Source organism: Stegodyphus dumicola, chromosome 12 (assembly GCF_044657685.1).
Source record: "Stegodyphus dumicola isolate Sdum_Otavi_A_Nest chromosome 12, ASM4465768v1".
Classification (NCBI taxonomy): Eukaryota; Metazoa; Arthropoda; class Arachnida; order Araneae; family Eresidae; genus Stegodyphus; species Stegodyphus dumicola.
Window position 1 is genome coordinate 63,246,113 of NC_140779.1, and position 17,788 is coordinate 63,263,900.

Here is a 17,788-nt window from a genome sequence, read left to right on the forward strand (position 1 = left end):
CTCGACAAAGGAGTTGCTGTAAGAAATACGATGTCGAGCCATATTCGACATAGGAGTCTTAAGGGTTAACAAACAGTAATTAAAAATCACAAATCATTCCGAATGGCTAAAATCAATCTTAAAGAAACTTATAGTTCATCTAGCATAATTATTATAAATTAAGCTAATAGCTAAATACAAGAATTTCAACCATCTAATAAAAGTTGAAAAAGATTATAATAATCAGAAATTAAGCTAAATATGCCTGGTGATCCAAAAGTAACATAAAAAGTAAAAATTCAGTAATTCGGAAAATATAGACAGCGTTTTAGATCTGTTTTAAAAAAATATAATTTAGCAGTGTTTTTTAGAAAATATAGACAGTGTGGAAAAATATAGACAGATAAAACACGATGCTGGTTTTCGCAGAAATATGCAGAAAATGCATGGGATTTTTTTAACAACGAAACATTTTATTACCAGAATAGTTGCATTTTCACAAAAGAATGTGGAGATTCAGAAGAGGCATTTTATTTGGGACTATGTGACTATCACTTAGAATCATTCTCAAAATGCATCTTTACACAACCCAACATATACAATGAATGAAACCAACCGAATTCGAGAAAAATTACAAATTTCAAATTGCACTTTTCTGTAGACGCGAAACAATGCCTAATGAATATCACACATCTTGTGGACTGGCGAAGCGAACATTTCGATAAATGTAAGTGTAAATAAATATGACAGCTTCCGCATCTGGGCAAGAGAAAACCCACACCTGATTGTAGAAGCCCTCTGCATCATCCAGAGTTGTCAATATAGTGTGAATTCACTGTGTCACGATAGAATCCATTTTCTTTGAAGCGGTATAATTCGAGCTTTTTCTATTACAGCTAGGGTTATGCAGTGCCTAAAAGACAGTATCATTGTCTACTTGCGAGGCAAGTGTTCTACAGTGTAGCATTTGTAGAGGATTGAGCGTTCCACACAAATCCTACGTAATATCTCCTGCGATAGATATTTGACGATGACTGTGCCCTCAGTCAGTCCTTTCCGCAAGAAGGACCGCCACACTCTCCAGATATTACAACCTCTAGATCTTATACTTTAGGACTTTTGATTATATGGCTACTTTAAATCACTGTATAGGTCGGCTGATGTTATTCGTCGTACTGAAAGAAGTTACTCCCCGTCATGTGAAAGGAAATACAGCATAACCTTTCGATACTGTATAGAGTCTGACATCAGTCATATTGCTCGTAGTTTTAGCTGCGCTGCGAATAGTACTGCGCCATTATGAGAATTTCTGACAGAGAGGAAATATTTAGAGAGTAATTTCTGCCTTTATGGCAATTTACAGTATTATAAGGCAAAAATCGATCTATCATAGGCTTCATTTAGAAGTGAAAAGGACACTTTATCAGGCTTTAATCCATTCAGTACTTTTATACGCTGATCCTGTTTAGGGAACAGCACTCAAAACCTATAGAAAGAAAATCATTATCTTCCAAATAAGATTCTGAGAACGATTACAAACGCCCCGTGGTTTTTAAGGAACCACCAAATATATGAAGATCTAAAGATACAACATGTTCAAGATTTTATTTTGACCAGTTCTCGTAATTTTTCGCTCAGATTCAAATTACAGATATTGCCAAACTGCTCTGTTGCCAGATTGGCAGATTACGAGCCACAGGTCGAACATCCATTCAAACGACCTCGAACCATCCATCATAATACTTCTTATTATAGGGCAGTAATTTGTGACTGTATATAGTGTTTCTAAGAATGCACCTTGTAGGAACATTAGGTATTTTTTGAAAGTAGCTCGATCAGCTATTTCTCTCGTTTGCTGGGCTCTGGCTTTTTTATATTTAACCGCCAGTGATCAAGAGCATCACCATCTTAAAACAGGTTAAAAACCGCAGTAATCAAATCACTAGTCGTCTTCACAACATTCAGTAAACAGTCAGAAAATAAATATTAGTTCCAAAGTCCAGTTACGGTTATACCGCCACGTGTGTAATTGATTAGGGAAAGGGTTAATTGTAATGGAAGTGATTTATTTCAATGGAACTGGAGAAGGTTTATGCTACAATGTAAATGGAAGTGGTTTATTGCATGACGATACTTGCAGACAGAGCCATACATTTAACATAATTTTATTACTAAATAGAAATAATAAACGCTATTCTTTAAATGCACAAAATGATTCATACATGATCATGTGCGCAATCTGCAACCAATCTTCTTAACATTCTTTGAAATTTGCATCTTAAAACACACAGTGGATGATAGAGAGGTAAGCGACAGCATCTTAGCACGCAGCAAGCGAAGCAGAAGAAAGAATGCACATTTAGCAGAAGTGTCGAGAAGTGTTAAAAGTTCCAATTCTTCAATAGAAATCTTGATCTGTGATTGAATAAAAGATATATTTTTTGCCGGTTACATAAGATCTTATAATGCAGTTTTGAATAATATGTTATAATAATTGCTATTTTTAGAATAGAAAGGGGAAGTACGCAAATTAAAATGAAGAATAAACGGTCTATTGCTAATTAAAATTAGAAGTTTGCTTTACATGTGTTTATCTTACATATATATATATATATATTTACCATTGATTATTAAGGTATAATTATTAATAGATAATTTCCTTTTTTAAGAACAAAATGAGGCATGGAAAGGTCCATTTTATATCATACAAGGGGCCGATACTCAGTTTGGTATGATTGACAGCAATATTTATGGCCGTCTCAAACCTGCTTGGAATAAAGAAATAGAACTAGCCAAAAGAGCCATCAAAGCTGTAAACGCAATGTCCCCCAGGCCACGTTTCTTTATAATATGTGGGGATCTTGTAGATGCAATGCCCGGTGAGTTCGGATATTTTTGAATATTTCCTTGCAAATTTTATTAAAGTTTATCTCAATTTAATGTCAATAATATTATACGGAATCTTTGTACGAGTGCAAGTAAGACATAAACTGGCACGATATGCTTAAAAATGGGAATGAGTCGTTTCCATGTATAATCCGACTGCCGTAAGTTGTCGTACGACATTTAAAATTTTAAATCTAAGACTTTAAAAAATTGTAATTTTTGTTCATTTGATAGTTTGGGATTACAATGCCTTAAACAGATCATTAAATGTTATTCACACCTACGAATTTCCACTAAACGTCGATAGGTTTACTTTTGGGAGTTTAACTCATTCTGAAGCATTTATTTCTGACTTTAAACTTAAGAACCCCCAGAATTTTTATTTAATTTTAAAATTAGGTGATCTAGATTTTATTGAATGCTAAACTGATTCTCAACTTACTCCTCAATATCATTTTTCTCACACTTTATGTACAACTGACCAAATATTTCTTTTAATTCACTTCTAAATACATTGTGCTTCTTTAAAAGTAATTCACATGCATTTAAGTCTATATTTTCAGTGCTAACTTTATATTTCGTTATTTGCGATTTCAATACTCTCTTTCTTTTTAACAAATTTTCTTTATTTATGTTTTAAATAACTCTAAACACAGCTTACCACAGTAGATTCACCAGCTAGCTGCCGCTTTATAAGAACACTTACACAAATGATTCCGGCTCGACAAACTGACAACATGGAGTTTCTTTGTAGGAACTAATTCGAAAGAATGAAATTACACCATATTGAGGTAAACTGTAGTCTTTAATTGGCTTTAGAAGATTCGAGGTTACACAGGTTCTTTTCCTCCAGCTTTAAAATCTTCGTAACAGCTACTTACCCCAGTGGGAACTGCAGTTCACTCAATGTTCCAGACTATATACTATTTGACGGCGTTCGCTCAAATTCCTTCTTCATTGCAAGCTTTGTCTGCCACGCACCTCAATTCGTTTTTATAAATGTATATAACAGAAAATCTTCTGACATCACTGCTTCTGATGCAACAAAGAGATGTGGTATTTTTTCATCATACCAATAACAAGCTTGTGAATATTTGTGACTTTATTTGATCTTGTGATAATTTCAGCAATTTTTGTCTTCAGTCGTGCTACCATATTTTTCCTGTTCATGAAACGATTGTCCCAACCTACTGTTGCTTTACATTCTTTGCGTTATTCCAGATTGGCCCATGCTCACTTCACTGCATAAGCCCTATTTATATTTCTTGTAACAGCATACTAATTCTGAATCCTTTCTTGTTCCAATTCTGAAACGTTATTTTTCAAGTTTCGACAGCAATCTAGTCCTTTCCTCATAGAGCATTTTTTCATGAGCAGAGTTGTTCAATTCTTTAGCCTGCTTTATGATCTCGAACTTAAAGCATGCTTCAAAATTCCCTTATTTTCATTGATTCAATGATCAAGCCCACGCTTTGCAAATTTTTCGCTGATTACACATATAGTACAAATTGGCTGAACACACGACACAGCCTACAATGAAATTTGTTAGAGGTACAAGTGAGTTCGTGATTCGGCGCATACTGCCAACTGAAATTCTGCCAGATTCTTTGTTCCAGATGATGATCGCTGATCTAAATTAAATTCATAGGACGTTGATAGCTTGGAAGTTGTCTTATAGGATAGATATATAATAAATCTATAATACTTTAACGAAAATTTATTTTTCATCTTATCTAAAGGTCGTTTTGTACTGAGGGAATATACAATGATTAAAGTATGTAATTCACATGCCAAAATCCTACTGTAAGTTTTGGCTCAGGCCTTATAATTCCGTGAGCACACACGGCTAGCAAAAAGCTAAAACTGATTGAGGTAAACTTAAGAGTTAGACGTAAATAGTTCGAAAAAGGTCAGCGGTTGCTGTTAAATGCTCTACCTTAACCTGTTATATACTAACTAATGTGCATCCTGGTAGGAGCCGACGAAAGTAGAAGTGACAATCAAGGTAAAATTAATAAAATAATGGGTTGATAAACTAAAATACTACCCAATTGCATCGTTGCATTTACGCTGTTTTCTCTGATTATACGTATAAGTTTTATAGCTCTTTGCCAAGCCACCTCCAGACTTTTACTCAACGACTATCACTGATGAAACGTTGTTGTACGCACTACCCTGTGCCACCGAGCCGTCCAAGAAGCTTTATCATGCAACCAGTGCAATTGTTGCCATCCTTGGGTTTAATGGTAATCTTTATAAAAGGTTCCATGACTCGTATCTGTTTTCGACCATTGTCTAGAACATTGTTCCTTATCTTAAAACACTGTTCTAGACATCTTTGCCAAACTTTTCTCAACACGAAACACTTTTTAGACTGTTAATGTTTTAAGAAACATTAGAATAAATTTGGATTTTTAGTATAATATATGATACCACAGAGATACTAGTTAAACAAAACAAACAAAACAAAACAAAACAAACAAACAAAAAAAAAGATTTATTCCAAGTTTTATATTATACCTATGAAAGAAATATTTAACAGTTTTTAAGTTAGAAAAAATGATACATAAATATAATTAAATAAAAAAATAATATTAAAATATTTTAACACTTTTAGTTCTTAATGTGTGATATGTACATGACTGCGATTCCTCGAATTACAAATTCTTTTAATGTCAGGCACAACGACAGAAACCTAAATTCTTACATCAGATGCAACATCAAATCGGCTTCTATACCTGCATTTTGTTGCAATATAATATGAAAAACCTGCCTCGCACATGCAGGAAAAGGAAGTAAAATTTGAGTAGTCGTTTTGATACGTTCGGATAGTGTTTTGACAAACGTACACAAATTTTTTAAAATTCTTTCTTTAAATATTTGTTTTATGCCAGAATCAGTTGTCAAGTCAATTAATTTTTCGAAATCAGCTGTGCTCATATCTATCGACTTAGCTATCGTTGTGAAAGGGCTCCGAATCCAAGAATTGTCTTCCAGGTACTGTGAAAATATTGGCCAAGGCTTTATCTGAAAGTCAAGTGAAAGAATATTACAAATATTGTAATATTTCACTGTAAATTTTACTGTCTATTTTAAAACCTTTTTTTTCCTTAAAAAAGAGTTTTATAAGGTAGTAAGGCAGTCAGATTCTTTTATTCTAGTGAAGAAATCCAGAGTATTGTGGTATGTTTCCGTTGTAGGGACAACCACAATATTTACATTAAAAAAATTAAATTGTTAAAAGCACACTCTTTCACACACACACACACACACACAAAAAAAAAAAAAAAAATCAAAAGTAATCCCATCATCTCAAAATTTTGTAGGCAAATTCCTTCTTACCAGAAATGCAAATCATAAAATTTTCAAGGCCATTGAATGTTATCTTCGGTCATGGCACGCGTTCCCACTGCCGAAATAGCATCGTTTAAAACAGATAACGGTTGCGCCGGTTTATCTCTTCTCGTTGTCAGCGTTGCAGTTTTCTGGAGACACCATCAATAATGCCGTTTCGACGTTGACGAAGACTTGCAGCCAGTTGAAGAATTGGAACATGGGCATATGGTAGGGACGCGTGAAGCGGGCTGCTCATACCGAGTAATAAGCCGCCAACTGGACAATACGGACGCGAGTATGCAAAGGTGCTGACAGCAATGATTCCTTCAAAGTACTCATCAGTGGAATCAAGGCTGTGGAAGGCAAAAGTGCACGAATGCGGCGCGAGATCGAGCATCAGGCCCGAACTGCGCCAACGGCATCATTGCCCGCTATCCAGCGTGCTACAGCCTCTTCCAGGCATCCAATGGCGTCTTCCACCATCTTGACTGAGGCGACTTACATTGATAGCGGCCTTTGAGACGTCTGCCTTTAACCTCACAATATCGATAGAGTTTCTGAAATTGTTTCATAGCCGACCAATGGCTGCCATCCGATTGGTATAGCATAGTGTTCAGCGACGAATCCTACTTCAGTCTTGGTGTAGATGACCATCGGGTACGTGAGTGAATTGGCCGGGGCCAGCGGTCCCTCTCAGCCTTATTTTACATAAGCACACAACCATTATCCCTCTCGTGATGGTGCAGAGTGCTATCTCTTACGACGGCAGGTCGACCCTAGTCATCATGCATACAACTTTAACAATTCAAGGATATGCTGATGATATTCTGCAGCCATTTACTTTACTCTTCTTGGCATTCCATCCTGAAGCCATTTCTCTACAGGAGAAGGTGATACGGCTCGCATGTCTCTGGACTGTTTCTTAGCTGTTGGCACTCTTCCTTGGCCAGCAAAATTACCAGACTTTTCACCAACTAAACATGAATGGGATATGATAGACCACCAGACTCGGGCGCCACGAAATATCGCAGATCTGGAGCAACAATTGCAGAATACTTGGCAAAATGTATCGCCAGAGGAAATCAGGAATCTGTGTCATTCCTTACCTCAATATTTACTAGCATACATCACCGACGGGAAGTTTCACCAATTACTGATTTGAGCATTCAATGCGCAATTGCTAGCCACTGATGGGTTCTATAGACTTGAATTTTTAATTTTCATTACCTGTGTATGAACTTTAAGCATATTTAATTGCAATAAAAAACAAGCATTTTCTCTCCGGTGTTTCTTCTCTTTCTCTCTAGCACATTTTTTTAAGAGTGTATTACACTCATTGGTTAGGAAATACATTTAATTAAACATTTTATATTTACTTATCAGTTTCAAAAAGAAGATAAAATTAATAAAATACTAGATGTCCAAAGGAAAGTATCATTTTTAAAATTCTAAAGTGACACCGAAACACTTCTTTACATCCGAGTACAGAGCGATGTAAGGAAGAGAGATGCATTCTGCGTGTATTTCGCTTGCCAATGCAAGCAATCTGTTATCAGGATTGGTATTCCTCTTTACTTGCTTTGGAAACATTAACTGTCCTGACTCGGAACAGGGAGCTTACTAAAGCTATGTTCAATAAATTGTGAAGTACACAATACACACAGGAAGGGTATACGAAACCCTTTATTTTTCTCTCTTTACAACGATTTCCGGACTTCGGAATACAGAGACCAACCACTTGTGGTCTGAACGTAAGAATATAAAAATACTAACTAAAACTCTAACTAAACTAACTTTGGATTAATAAACAAGTGCCTATCTCCAAGATCGGCCGTTAATTAACAAAAAGACGTATGTAGTACAGAGAGCTGCTAAAACTACGATACGTTTAAAATTATCAAGAGGATTAAACCTCTGGCCTTGAAGGCAACCAGCAACCGAGTAAAACTACTATGGCAAGCGGCCTGCTTCTAATAACTCCTTCCTCTCTCTTGCTTGGCAAAAAGCCACAACTTAAGTACTTGGCGTTAGCAAGACAAATTTGCATAAATAAGTTAAAAGCTTTTAATTCTGGCAGGCAGTAGAAAATAAGAAGTGATAGTAAAGATTTAAAATAAAATAAACGTTAGTAAAACTTAGGATCCTTACATACTTCCCGCCAGAGTTAATTAGTTTGAAACTGAGGTCTAAAACGACCTTGTTGAAAACTTTTAGCTCTAGAATCTAACGCGAGGCCAATCTTTTACAAACATTTCTCACTAGAAACTAGAAATTAAAAAGTCGTTTTTACATTATCAACTCCATGGACAAGATTTTTCATCTGTACTGCATCTAAACAGGAGTTTCTTAGTTGAAATCTGGTTCCTTCCAGAGATCTGGAAGGAAAACTAGTTTAATGAAATGTTACACAATTAAATGGCAAGTAACATGAATACTTATATTTCTCTTTTAACATTCTTATTTCATTCATGACGTTATTTAATTATCTCCCCGTGTTCTCTGACATGTGTTGTAAAGAAAAACACCAAACACGAGCGTGTCTATGTACAAGTGTTCAACACTACCGCCTGCAATCAAAACACTAACGTGTTAAAATTCAACATAACAAGACCTCAGAACACACCTTATATTCATCTCTAAACCCTGAGGTACTATTCTGAAAAGTGGCTAACTCTGAAGTGTAGCGTCAGAGAGCCTAACTACATTCATTCAACCTTTAACACATATTCACAATAATTTGCTCTTTTTACAGTCACACGAATAAGTTAAAAATTTTTGGCATTACTTTCACTTTTAACATATCACAGTATTTCTTACTTTTATGATAACAGTTGACGTCGTATATAAGGACATATTAACATGCCGTTAATTTTACGCATTTTAAAACATACATTAGTAGTACATTGTTAACTTCTATTCTTTTCCAAGTAACTGCCAATTCTTCTACATTGAAATACTACATTTCAAAAGTCTTTCAGACTAAAACTTCTTTCGTGCCAGAATCTTTTAAATAAAATTTTATACAATAATTTTTTACAATTTTCTTAAGGTACCTTTCTCAAAGATTATCAATGCTTTTACAATATTCAAGTATTTACACATTCCTATTATACATTAATTTTAGTTTTACTCGTGAGTAATTGAAAAACAATATCAAAATAGATAACAACTCATTTCTCGCCTTTTTGGCGATAAAGGTAGGCCTCACATGAGGGAAAACTTCTTGAATTCTGCCACTTGCAGTAAGAATGAAAAATTAACTTAAGGTTTCAAAGTAACATAAAGTTTTACTTATCTTTGTGATATTCAGACATCCTTTTTTCTGCCCAGTCCTGGAAGGTAGCGAAGACTACGGTCTGATTGATCTTCCGTCTTGGGCGGATTCACCCTTCAGTTCCTTCCTCCATGAGCTTCCTTTTCCTTCCAGTTCGGTCACCCTTGAAGACCTTCTTTTTAGCCTCTGCCTGTGGTCTCGGCCGATTGATGACAGCTGGTCTTGGCGGAACCGGGACAACTGTCTCTCGTTCTTCCCTGGATCTCGTTGCTGGCTGTTCAAATTTTTCTTGTTTCTTTGCCTCCGCAGCTGGTGTTCCTTCATCAATTCGTCGACATATGCTGCGTAGACTCCTATCCGATGGGTAGATCTTCCGTTTTGGAGCCGGTTTATAGTTGCCGTCATTTCTCCTGGCTCTCTTTGCATTCGTCGTACTTCTCCCTTCTTCATTCTGGGGGTGGTCGTGCCCTCTCTTTTCTGGTCGGTGGAACGGCTTCTTTTTCTTGTTACCTTCAGTTTTCCAACAGGGGAACTTTCTTTTCAATTGCTCCTGCCTCCTAATGGCTTGCCCTTGTGATTGTCGTTGTTCCACCTCTGGAGCTTGTGCCTGCCGTGCCGGATCCTGCAAAAGATCTTTAAATATTGGCATTTTATTACGATTATAGAATGGTTTTATCTGGTCAATGTTTGCGGTGCAGGTTGCACCATTCCTGGCTTTTAACACCACTACAGCCTGATTTACTTTTTCTATGATATATGGTCCTTCAAATCGTGGATAAAATTTGGCAGTTTTATCTTCTGGTGCTGAAGAAAGTGAATGCTTAATTTTTAACACTTCATCCCCTACTTTATAAGTTTCTCCCCGTCGTTTCATATCGTAATAAAGCTTCTGTTTTCTCTGTGCTACTTCAGTGTTCTTTTTTGCTTCTTTAATTAATTTTTCTATATCGCCTATTTTAAATTCTGGGGCTCTTTGTTGAACATAAAATAATTTATCTAACGACGTTATAATCTTTCTGCCTAAAAATAACTCAGCAGGTGTTTTGCCTGTCGTATCATGTTTTGCGGTCCTAAGGGCGAAAGCTAATTCATTGACATAGTTATCCCAGCTTTTATGAAAATTTTTAACATAACTACGGATAATTTTCTCTATATTTCTATTGACCCGTTCCGCTATATTTGATTGCGGCCGATACGGGACCATTTTTAAATGACGTATGCCCAGTTTTTGGCACATGTCTTCAAATATATTACTTACAAATTGAGACTATTATCCGATATAACTTTTAGGGGCGCCCCGTATTTTAAAATATATTTATTTAAAATAGAATCAGTAACTAATTTCGCGGAGGCTCGTTTTAAGGGAACAATTTCGGTCCACTTACTAAAATGATCAACCATAACAAGGAGATACCGACTTTTATTTAACTGACTTTTTGGGAAAGGGCCCAATAAATCGATGCCAATTATTTCATTTGGAAATTCGGATTTAATGCTATTTAGAAACCCGGCCGGGCGGAAATTAATATAATTAACTGCTTGACATGTTGGGCAGGACTGGACATACGCCTTGTTAACTTTTGCAGCTCAGGAAAATAAACTGCTTCGCGTACGCGTTGAATGGTTTTTCGAATACCAGCATGAGAAGCTAATGGGGAGTCGTGTAACTCCTGAAGTATATTTAATCTAAGACTAGCTGGAATAACAGGTCTAAATTCGTTGTTGGAATTCGTAGTTTTTGTATAAAATAATAGACCATCTTTTAGTTCGTAATGGGCCGCCCTATTTCTTATCGCCACAATATCTTGATGGCTAAAATTTTCAGGATCCTTTAAATACTCATAAATGTTTTTAAATTCAGGATCCTTACCCAGTTCGGTTAATACAGTTTCTCGGGAATGTATCGTACATGCTGTGAGCATTGCCACCTTTACAGTATTACCTTCTTCATCTATTTTTATTCTGGATAGGGCATCTGCTACGATATTTTCCTTTCCGGGGGTGTGCTTGATTACCAGATTATACTCTTGTAACTTGAGTGCCCGTCTTATTAATCTTGGGGATAAATTTTTCCCTGAGTAAAATCTAGTTACCGCCGCATGATCAGAATACACTGTTATTGGCGCCCTTCCAAAATAAACTCGGAACTTTTGCACTGCTAACAGAACTGCAAGTGCCTCTCTCTCAGTCGCGGAATAATTTCTTTGTGTTTGATATAAAGTTCTACTAAAAAATGTCACGGGCTGCTGATTTTGCGAAAGTACCGCTCCCACCGCATAATCCGAAGCATCCGCTGAAATTTCTAAATTCTCATCGTTCTCAGGAAATTTCAAAACAGGGGCTTGCGTTAATGCTTGCTTTAATTTTTCGAAAGCACTATTGGCTTCGGCCGTCCACGAGAATCTTGCCTTTTTCCTTATTAGTTTTAACAATGGTTCATCAATAGCTGCTAAATCTTTTATAAAGGACCTATAATATGAACAAAGTCCTAGAAAAGAAGAGAGCTTCTTCGCCGTATTTGGCGGCGGATATTTTTGCAGAGCGATTATTTTTAATTCGTCTGTCTCGATTCCTTTCTGAGATATTTTGTAACCTAAGTATTTTAATTCAGGGGCTGCAAATTTGCACTTTTCGACATTAACTTTTAGACCGGCCTCATTTAATAATGAAAACACCTGTCTTAAATCATGTACATGTTGGTCCAGATTATCACTAGTAATAATGATATCATCTAAATAGATAAATGTGGACTTTCCAAGAACAGGCCTTAGCACAATGTCCGTACATCGCTGAAATGTTGCCGGTGCCCCTGAAAGGCCAAACGGCATGCGCAGGAATGTATAAGTGCCAGACTTGGTTATAAAAGCAGTCTTAGGCACGTCTTCCGGTCTAACCCCTATTTGAAAATATCCAGTCGTTAAGTCAAAAGTCGTCATGTATTTGGTAGACGTTATGTTCCTTAGAATTTCTTCAATAATAGGTAACGGATATACCGGATATTTAGTCATGGAGTTTAATTTACGATAGTCAATCGCAAAACGCCACTTTTTGGATGTGTTACTGGATAGTCATTGTTTTTCTTACATAAAACCACCGGGCTAGCGTAACTACTTGAGATGGGCGTTATGATCTTTTTACGTAACTTATCTCTAATGTGCCACTCTATAATTTTTCCTTTATTCTTATCATACCGGTATGGTTTGTGGCGAACTGGCAGTGAATCTCTGGTGTCAATACTATGGTTAGTAACTTGAGTAAATCCGGGAATATCACTAAATAACGAAGCAAATTCACTTACCACTTGTCGATTTTTTTGTTGCTCTTCCTTAGGCAGGTGGTCGAGGTTTAACGACGGTGGTTCTGTTTTTTCTTCTCGAACTAGTTTCATCGTCAGCTTAAGGGACGCTTCGTTAAAATCCAGCGTTGCTTCCGCCTCTGAAAGAAAATCTATCCCTAAAATGACATGTGTTTGTAAATTTTTTACGATAAAAAAACATGATTTTTACTTGCTCGTCCGTGATACAAACGTATAATGGTATTTTACCTATGCACTTGCATCTTTCTCCCTGCGCAGCTAATACTGTCGTATTATCCGAATTATATATACGGTATCTACGGTAATACTTCCTAAAAAAATCTTCTGCCACACAGGAACACTGCGCGCCTGTATCCAGGAGTGCGGTGGCTGGGATGTTATTGACCAGAACTTCAATCTTTGGAAGAGTAAAATTTTTCACCATAACTGTATTTAACTTGAAGGAAGAGGGGTTTTCTTGGCCTTCGGATTTCCACACCCTCCTGTCAGCAGAAATCCGTTTTAGTTTAAATTTTTTTTCTTCCTTTCCATGCCTTCCTTGTTTTTCCGCTGGTCTTCAGACTTTTTTTCTGGCTTACTATTGAACTGTCGACGTTCGCCGGCTGTTTTTGGATACTCGGGTTTCCTTGCCCACTGATTCGCTTTGCTTCCGTAGCCGTGTGCTTGACTTTGCTGTGGTCTTGGCGCACCAAATTGGTTTCGTTGCTCATACTGGCGTCTTCTTTCAATGTCCGCCGTTCTTCTACATTCAAACTGGATTGCTAGCTCAAATAACTTTTCCAGTGTAGTCAGGTTCCTTAATTCAATAAAGTCTTGTACTTGGGGAAGTAACCTCGGCAAAATCACTTGGATTATCTCAGGATCCGGACGGTTTCCATACAAGAGTTTAAAGACGTGAATATTATTAAAATAAAGGTGGAAAGATTTTCGATTCATTGCTGATATATGCTGAAGAGTTCCGTTTCTAATCTTGCACGATCTCTTACGACAGGGAAGGCTTTTACTAAGGCAGTCTTAAAATTTTCATAAGTATAGGTGGGACTTCCCGCTTGACCCAAGAGGCTTCTGCCTATACATTTGAACCAATTAAGCGCTTGGCCCCTCAAAGCGCTGGTAGCTAAGGTGACTTTCTGGAACTCATGTACTGGATACAGCATGAAGTGGTCATCCAATTTTTCCAAAAAACTGGTTACCGGTGAGTTTCCATTAAATGTTGCTTCTGGTTTCATCGATGCGCGCATGGTCTGGACGATGTAACCAAATCCTTCCAGGGCGGCAGCTGGCATTTCTGGATTCTGAGCCGCTTCTGCAGGCAGCACAGGTTCTTCTTGAAACTCGGCCATGGTTATTCTCCTTCGTCGGGCGCCACTATCAGGTTCAGTATTCCTCCTTACTTGCTTTGGGAACATTAAATGACCTGACTCGGAACAGGGAGCTTACTAAAGCTATGTTCAATAATTTGTGAAGTAGACAATACGCACAGGAAGGGTATACGAAACCCTTTATTTTTCTCTCTTTACAACGATTTCCGGACTTCGGAATACAGAGACCAACCACTTGTGGTCTGAACGTAAGAATATAAAAATACTAACTAAAACTCTAACTAAACTAACTTTGGATTAATAAACAAGTGCCTAACTCCAAGATTGACCGTTAATTAACAAAAAGTCGTATGTAGTACAGAGAGCTGCTAAAACTACGATACGTTTAAAATTATCAAGAGGATTAAACCTCTGGCCTTGAAGGCAACCAGCAACCGAGTAAAACTACTATGGCAAGCGGCCTGCTTCCAATAACTCTTTCCTCTCTCTTGCTTGGCAAAAAGCCACAACTTAAGTACTTGGCGTTAGCAAGACAAATTTGCATAAATAAGTTAAAAGCTTTTAATTCTGGCCGGCAGTAGAAAATAAGAAGTGATAGTAAAGATTTAAAATAAAATAAACGTTAGCAAAACTTAGGATCCTTACACTGTTATCATGATACAGTACTAAATGTATTAATTGTGTGATTTAAACAATTTTAATTTATTGTTTCTCTTTAAATTCCTTTTAAGAGTTGTTTCAAACTGTGTTAATTACATAAAAGCGGACAATATTTCATTGTTCTCTCAGTTTCATAATTTTTCCGCAGAACACTTAGTGATTGTTTGCGGAACTCAGTTTGAGAAACCTTGTCTAGAAATTGTTTTTGCTAACATCGTAGCACCCAAAGCCCTGGTATGTATATTATCTATGCATCCGAATGTGCATCATCCTTGCATATTGTTCGTACTAACGACAATTGTGCTTTATAGGGCAGCTTATGCATCCTTTTGTAAGCAGGTCAATTCATTCAAGAGTGCTGACATCCGCTTTTGTTAGGGAGTGTATTAAATAAATGGTTTATGCATGTTTATTTTAAAACAGCTTTCAAGAACCAGTTGTCTTTTAATATTCTTTTGCGTAAAAAGGAAAAATAAATATAACCCAATAAAAAAAATTCTTTCTCTTTTTCGTTTTAGGGACTGAATATTGTAATGCACAAGACAAAGATTTCATTCATATTTTTAAGAAACTGCATCCTGATATTCCTTTGGTATGTGTGTGCGGAAATCATGACATAGATAACGTACCAACGTCAGCAACTGTACAAAATTATCGTGACAGATTTGGTGACGATTATTTTACTTTTTACTGTGATGGTGTGATGTTCATAGTACTTAATTCACAGTTTTTTGAATGTCCTTACTTGGTAAGTATGAGAAAACATACTGTAACAGGAATTTGAATAATTTATGAATAATCGTTACTATCTTCAATTTAATTAAAAATGAGGTTTTTTTAGATAAGGTTGTAATTTCAATAAACTCTGAATTTTTCTTCCTTCATAAGCTTCACAAAGTTGATCTTTGAATTCTAGTATTTATACTGCCTGCGTGCGTACGAGTTCGTAACAGAATTGCGTGCACGTAGAACTGATTTAGCTTGATAAAATATATTTTACCAAAAGCAACAATTCACAGTTCTGGAACTTTCCACAAGTACTTGGACAGTTCTTCATAGTTTCATGGAGCACAACCAGTAAAATGCAATGCAAAGCGCATCTCTGACCACCGAGAGATTTATAGTACCTTTCATTTCTCGAAATTACTGGAAGGTATATGAAGGCTGGATAAAGTTACAGCTACATATAGCATTAATTACAGTTATTTAATTACAACCTCATTACAGTTATACAGGGACATTACCAAAATGTCGCCAAAGTTGGCGACTTTTGGTAATTTTTCGCCAAATTTGGTAACAAAAATTAGTCGCCTAACACATTGCTGGCTTGACGATATCTCGCCAGTTTAGTGAGATAACTATTTACTCAATACTAATTCAGGAGTCAAACAACAGAAATCAGCGTTATATTTTCAAATTTTGTTGTTTGACTTCTGAATTAGTATTTGTTCGGCGTGTTATTGTGTCTTAATCATTTACTCAATGTTAAATAGACTTGTATTCTTTTTTTCCGGCAGAGCATCGTCTCTCTAACCCTACAATTTCACTAAATTTCTTTACATACACAATTTGTAACAATATGTAATAATTTTAATGCACTGAATTTTAAATTGAAGCAACTTTAAAGTTTCGGAGCTTCGAATAGGTTTGCTGACATGTACAGTTATAAAACTGTTTTTCTGAGTAAATGTTTTTCAATATTTTCATTTTAGAAAAATTTTTCATGGCTGTATTTTTAATGATAATTTTTTAAAGTTTTTTTTTAAAGTTTTTTTTTTTTTTTTTTTTTTAAATATTTGCTTTCGTCGCGCAGACGGTATAGTGGTTAGGAGTATTATGGGGACTAAATAGTGGTGCGATACCAAAGTGCCTCGAAGGCATGGTTGCAATTGTAACGCAGCAACATTTAAGCTAAAAATTAATTTTAAGAAAGTAAGATCACAACTAAAGCATCAACAGATCCAGCAGTTCCAAAAGATTTCTGTTTTCTCTAAAAGTGGCCGCCTAAGAGAATATGACTGATGTAACTGATGTTCAGTAACATTTTATTTATGTTCTCAGGAATTCAATCTACTTTTAGAGGTGATCGCTATGATAGGTTTCATTTTCAATTGCTTTCAGCAAGGGAAATTCAGTTTTTAATATTGCAGATTTTAAAGAAACGTGATTTCTCTGATTACAGGAGACATCTCGCTCCATTTTGCCCAATTACAGTTTTGCGTCAAGACAATTATTTAATTTTTCGGGTATTTCATTCCTTTCTAAATAAAGTTTTCTATTGAATCATTTGTTAATAGATAATTATTCTTTGTTAAAATATTTTCTTTCAGAACGATGGTATCGTAGTCAAATTTATTCATTACGAAATAATGCTCAATTAAAAAAAATTCGTTCTGCTTAAGAAAAACTCATCTCCATTTTGCACCAAATGAACGTTTTTCAAAGCTTACAGCATAAACTGCATATAAATGCTATATAAAACAGGTTATAATAAAATTTCGAGTAATATATTGTAGTGTTACAACTTAGAATTCACAGCTTAAAGTGTGGAATTTTAAGAACTGATAAGCGAATAATCGCTTAGTTCAGAAAGATAGAAACGTATAAAAGTACGAAGGGCTAATTACCTTTTATTATTCAAAATAAATTTGACAGTTGACTCCTTTTTGGAGTTTACAACAAAGCCTCCAATTGGGCTTGAATTCAGGAATATAAAGAAATAAAACTTAATTAAACTAAAAAGATATAACCGAAGCTATCAAAATTCTATAAGAGTTGGCCCCGTAACTCTAAGTCAGTAGTCAGTAAGTCAGTAGAACTTTAAATCTTTGCTCTTCCTTCATTTGCATTTAACCGCGTTTCTGAAAACAAGCTCTGGCAGAAAATTGTAAGCTGAAAATAAGAAGTATAGGAAAGTGACTTTAATTCAAAATTAATTGTTAAAGACTTAGGATAAACCTTACAGTATTATTATAATAATACAGGGGTGTCATCACTTCAAATAATATGCCAATA

General features: G+C 35.9%; 1 protein-coding gene across 1 annotated transcript in view; it reads left to right on the top strand.

The window, feature by feature from the left end:
* LOC118184487 (uncharacterized) overlaps positions 1-15,641 on the top strand; it is a 49,149-nt gene extending 33,508 nt beyond the window's left edge. Inside the window, exons 5-6 of the mRNA XM_085827404.1 lie at positions 2,649-2,858; positions 15,292-15,641. Of these exons, the coding sequence (XP_085683530.1) occupies positions 2,649-2,858; positions 15,292-15,557 (476 nt within the window). The 3' untranslated portion in view covers positions 15,558-15,641. The remainder of the gene's footprint in view (positions 1-2,648; positions 2,859-15,291) is intronic.
* The last annotated feature ends 2,147 nt before the right edge of the window (positions 15,642-17,788 follow it).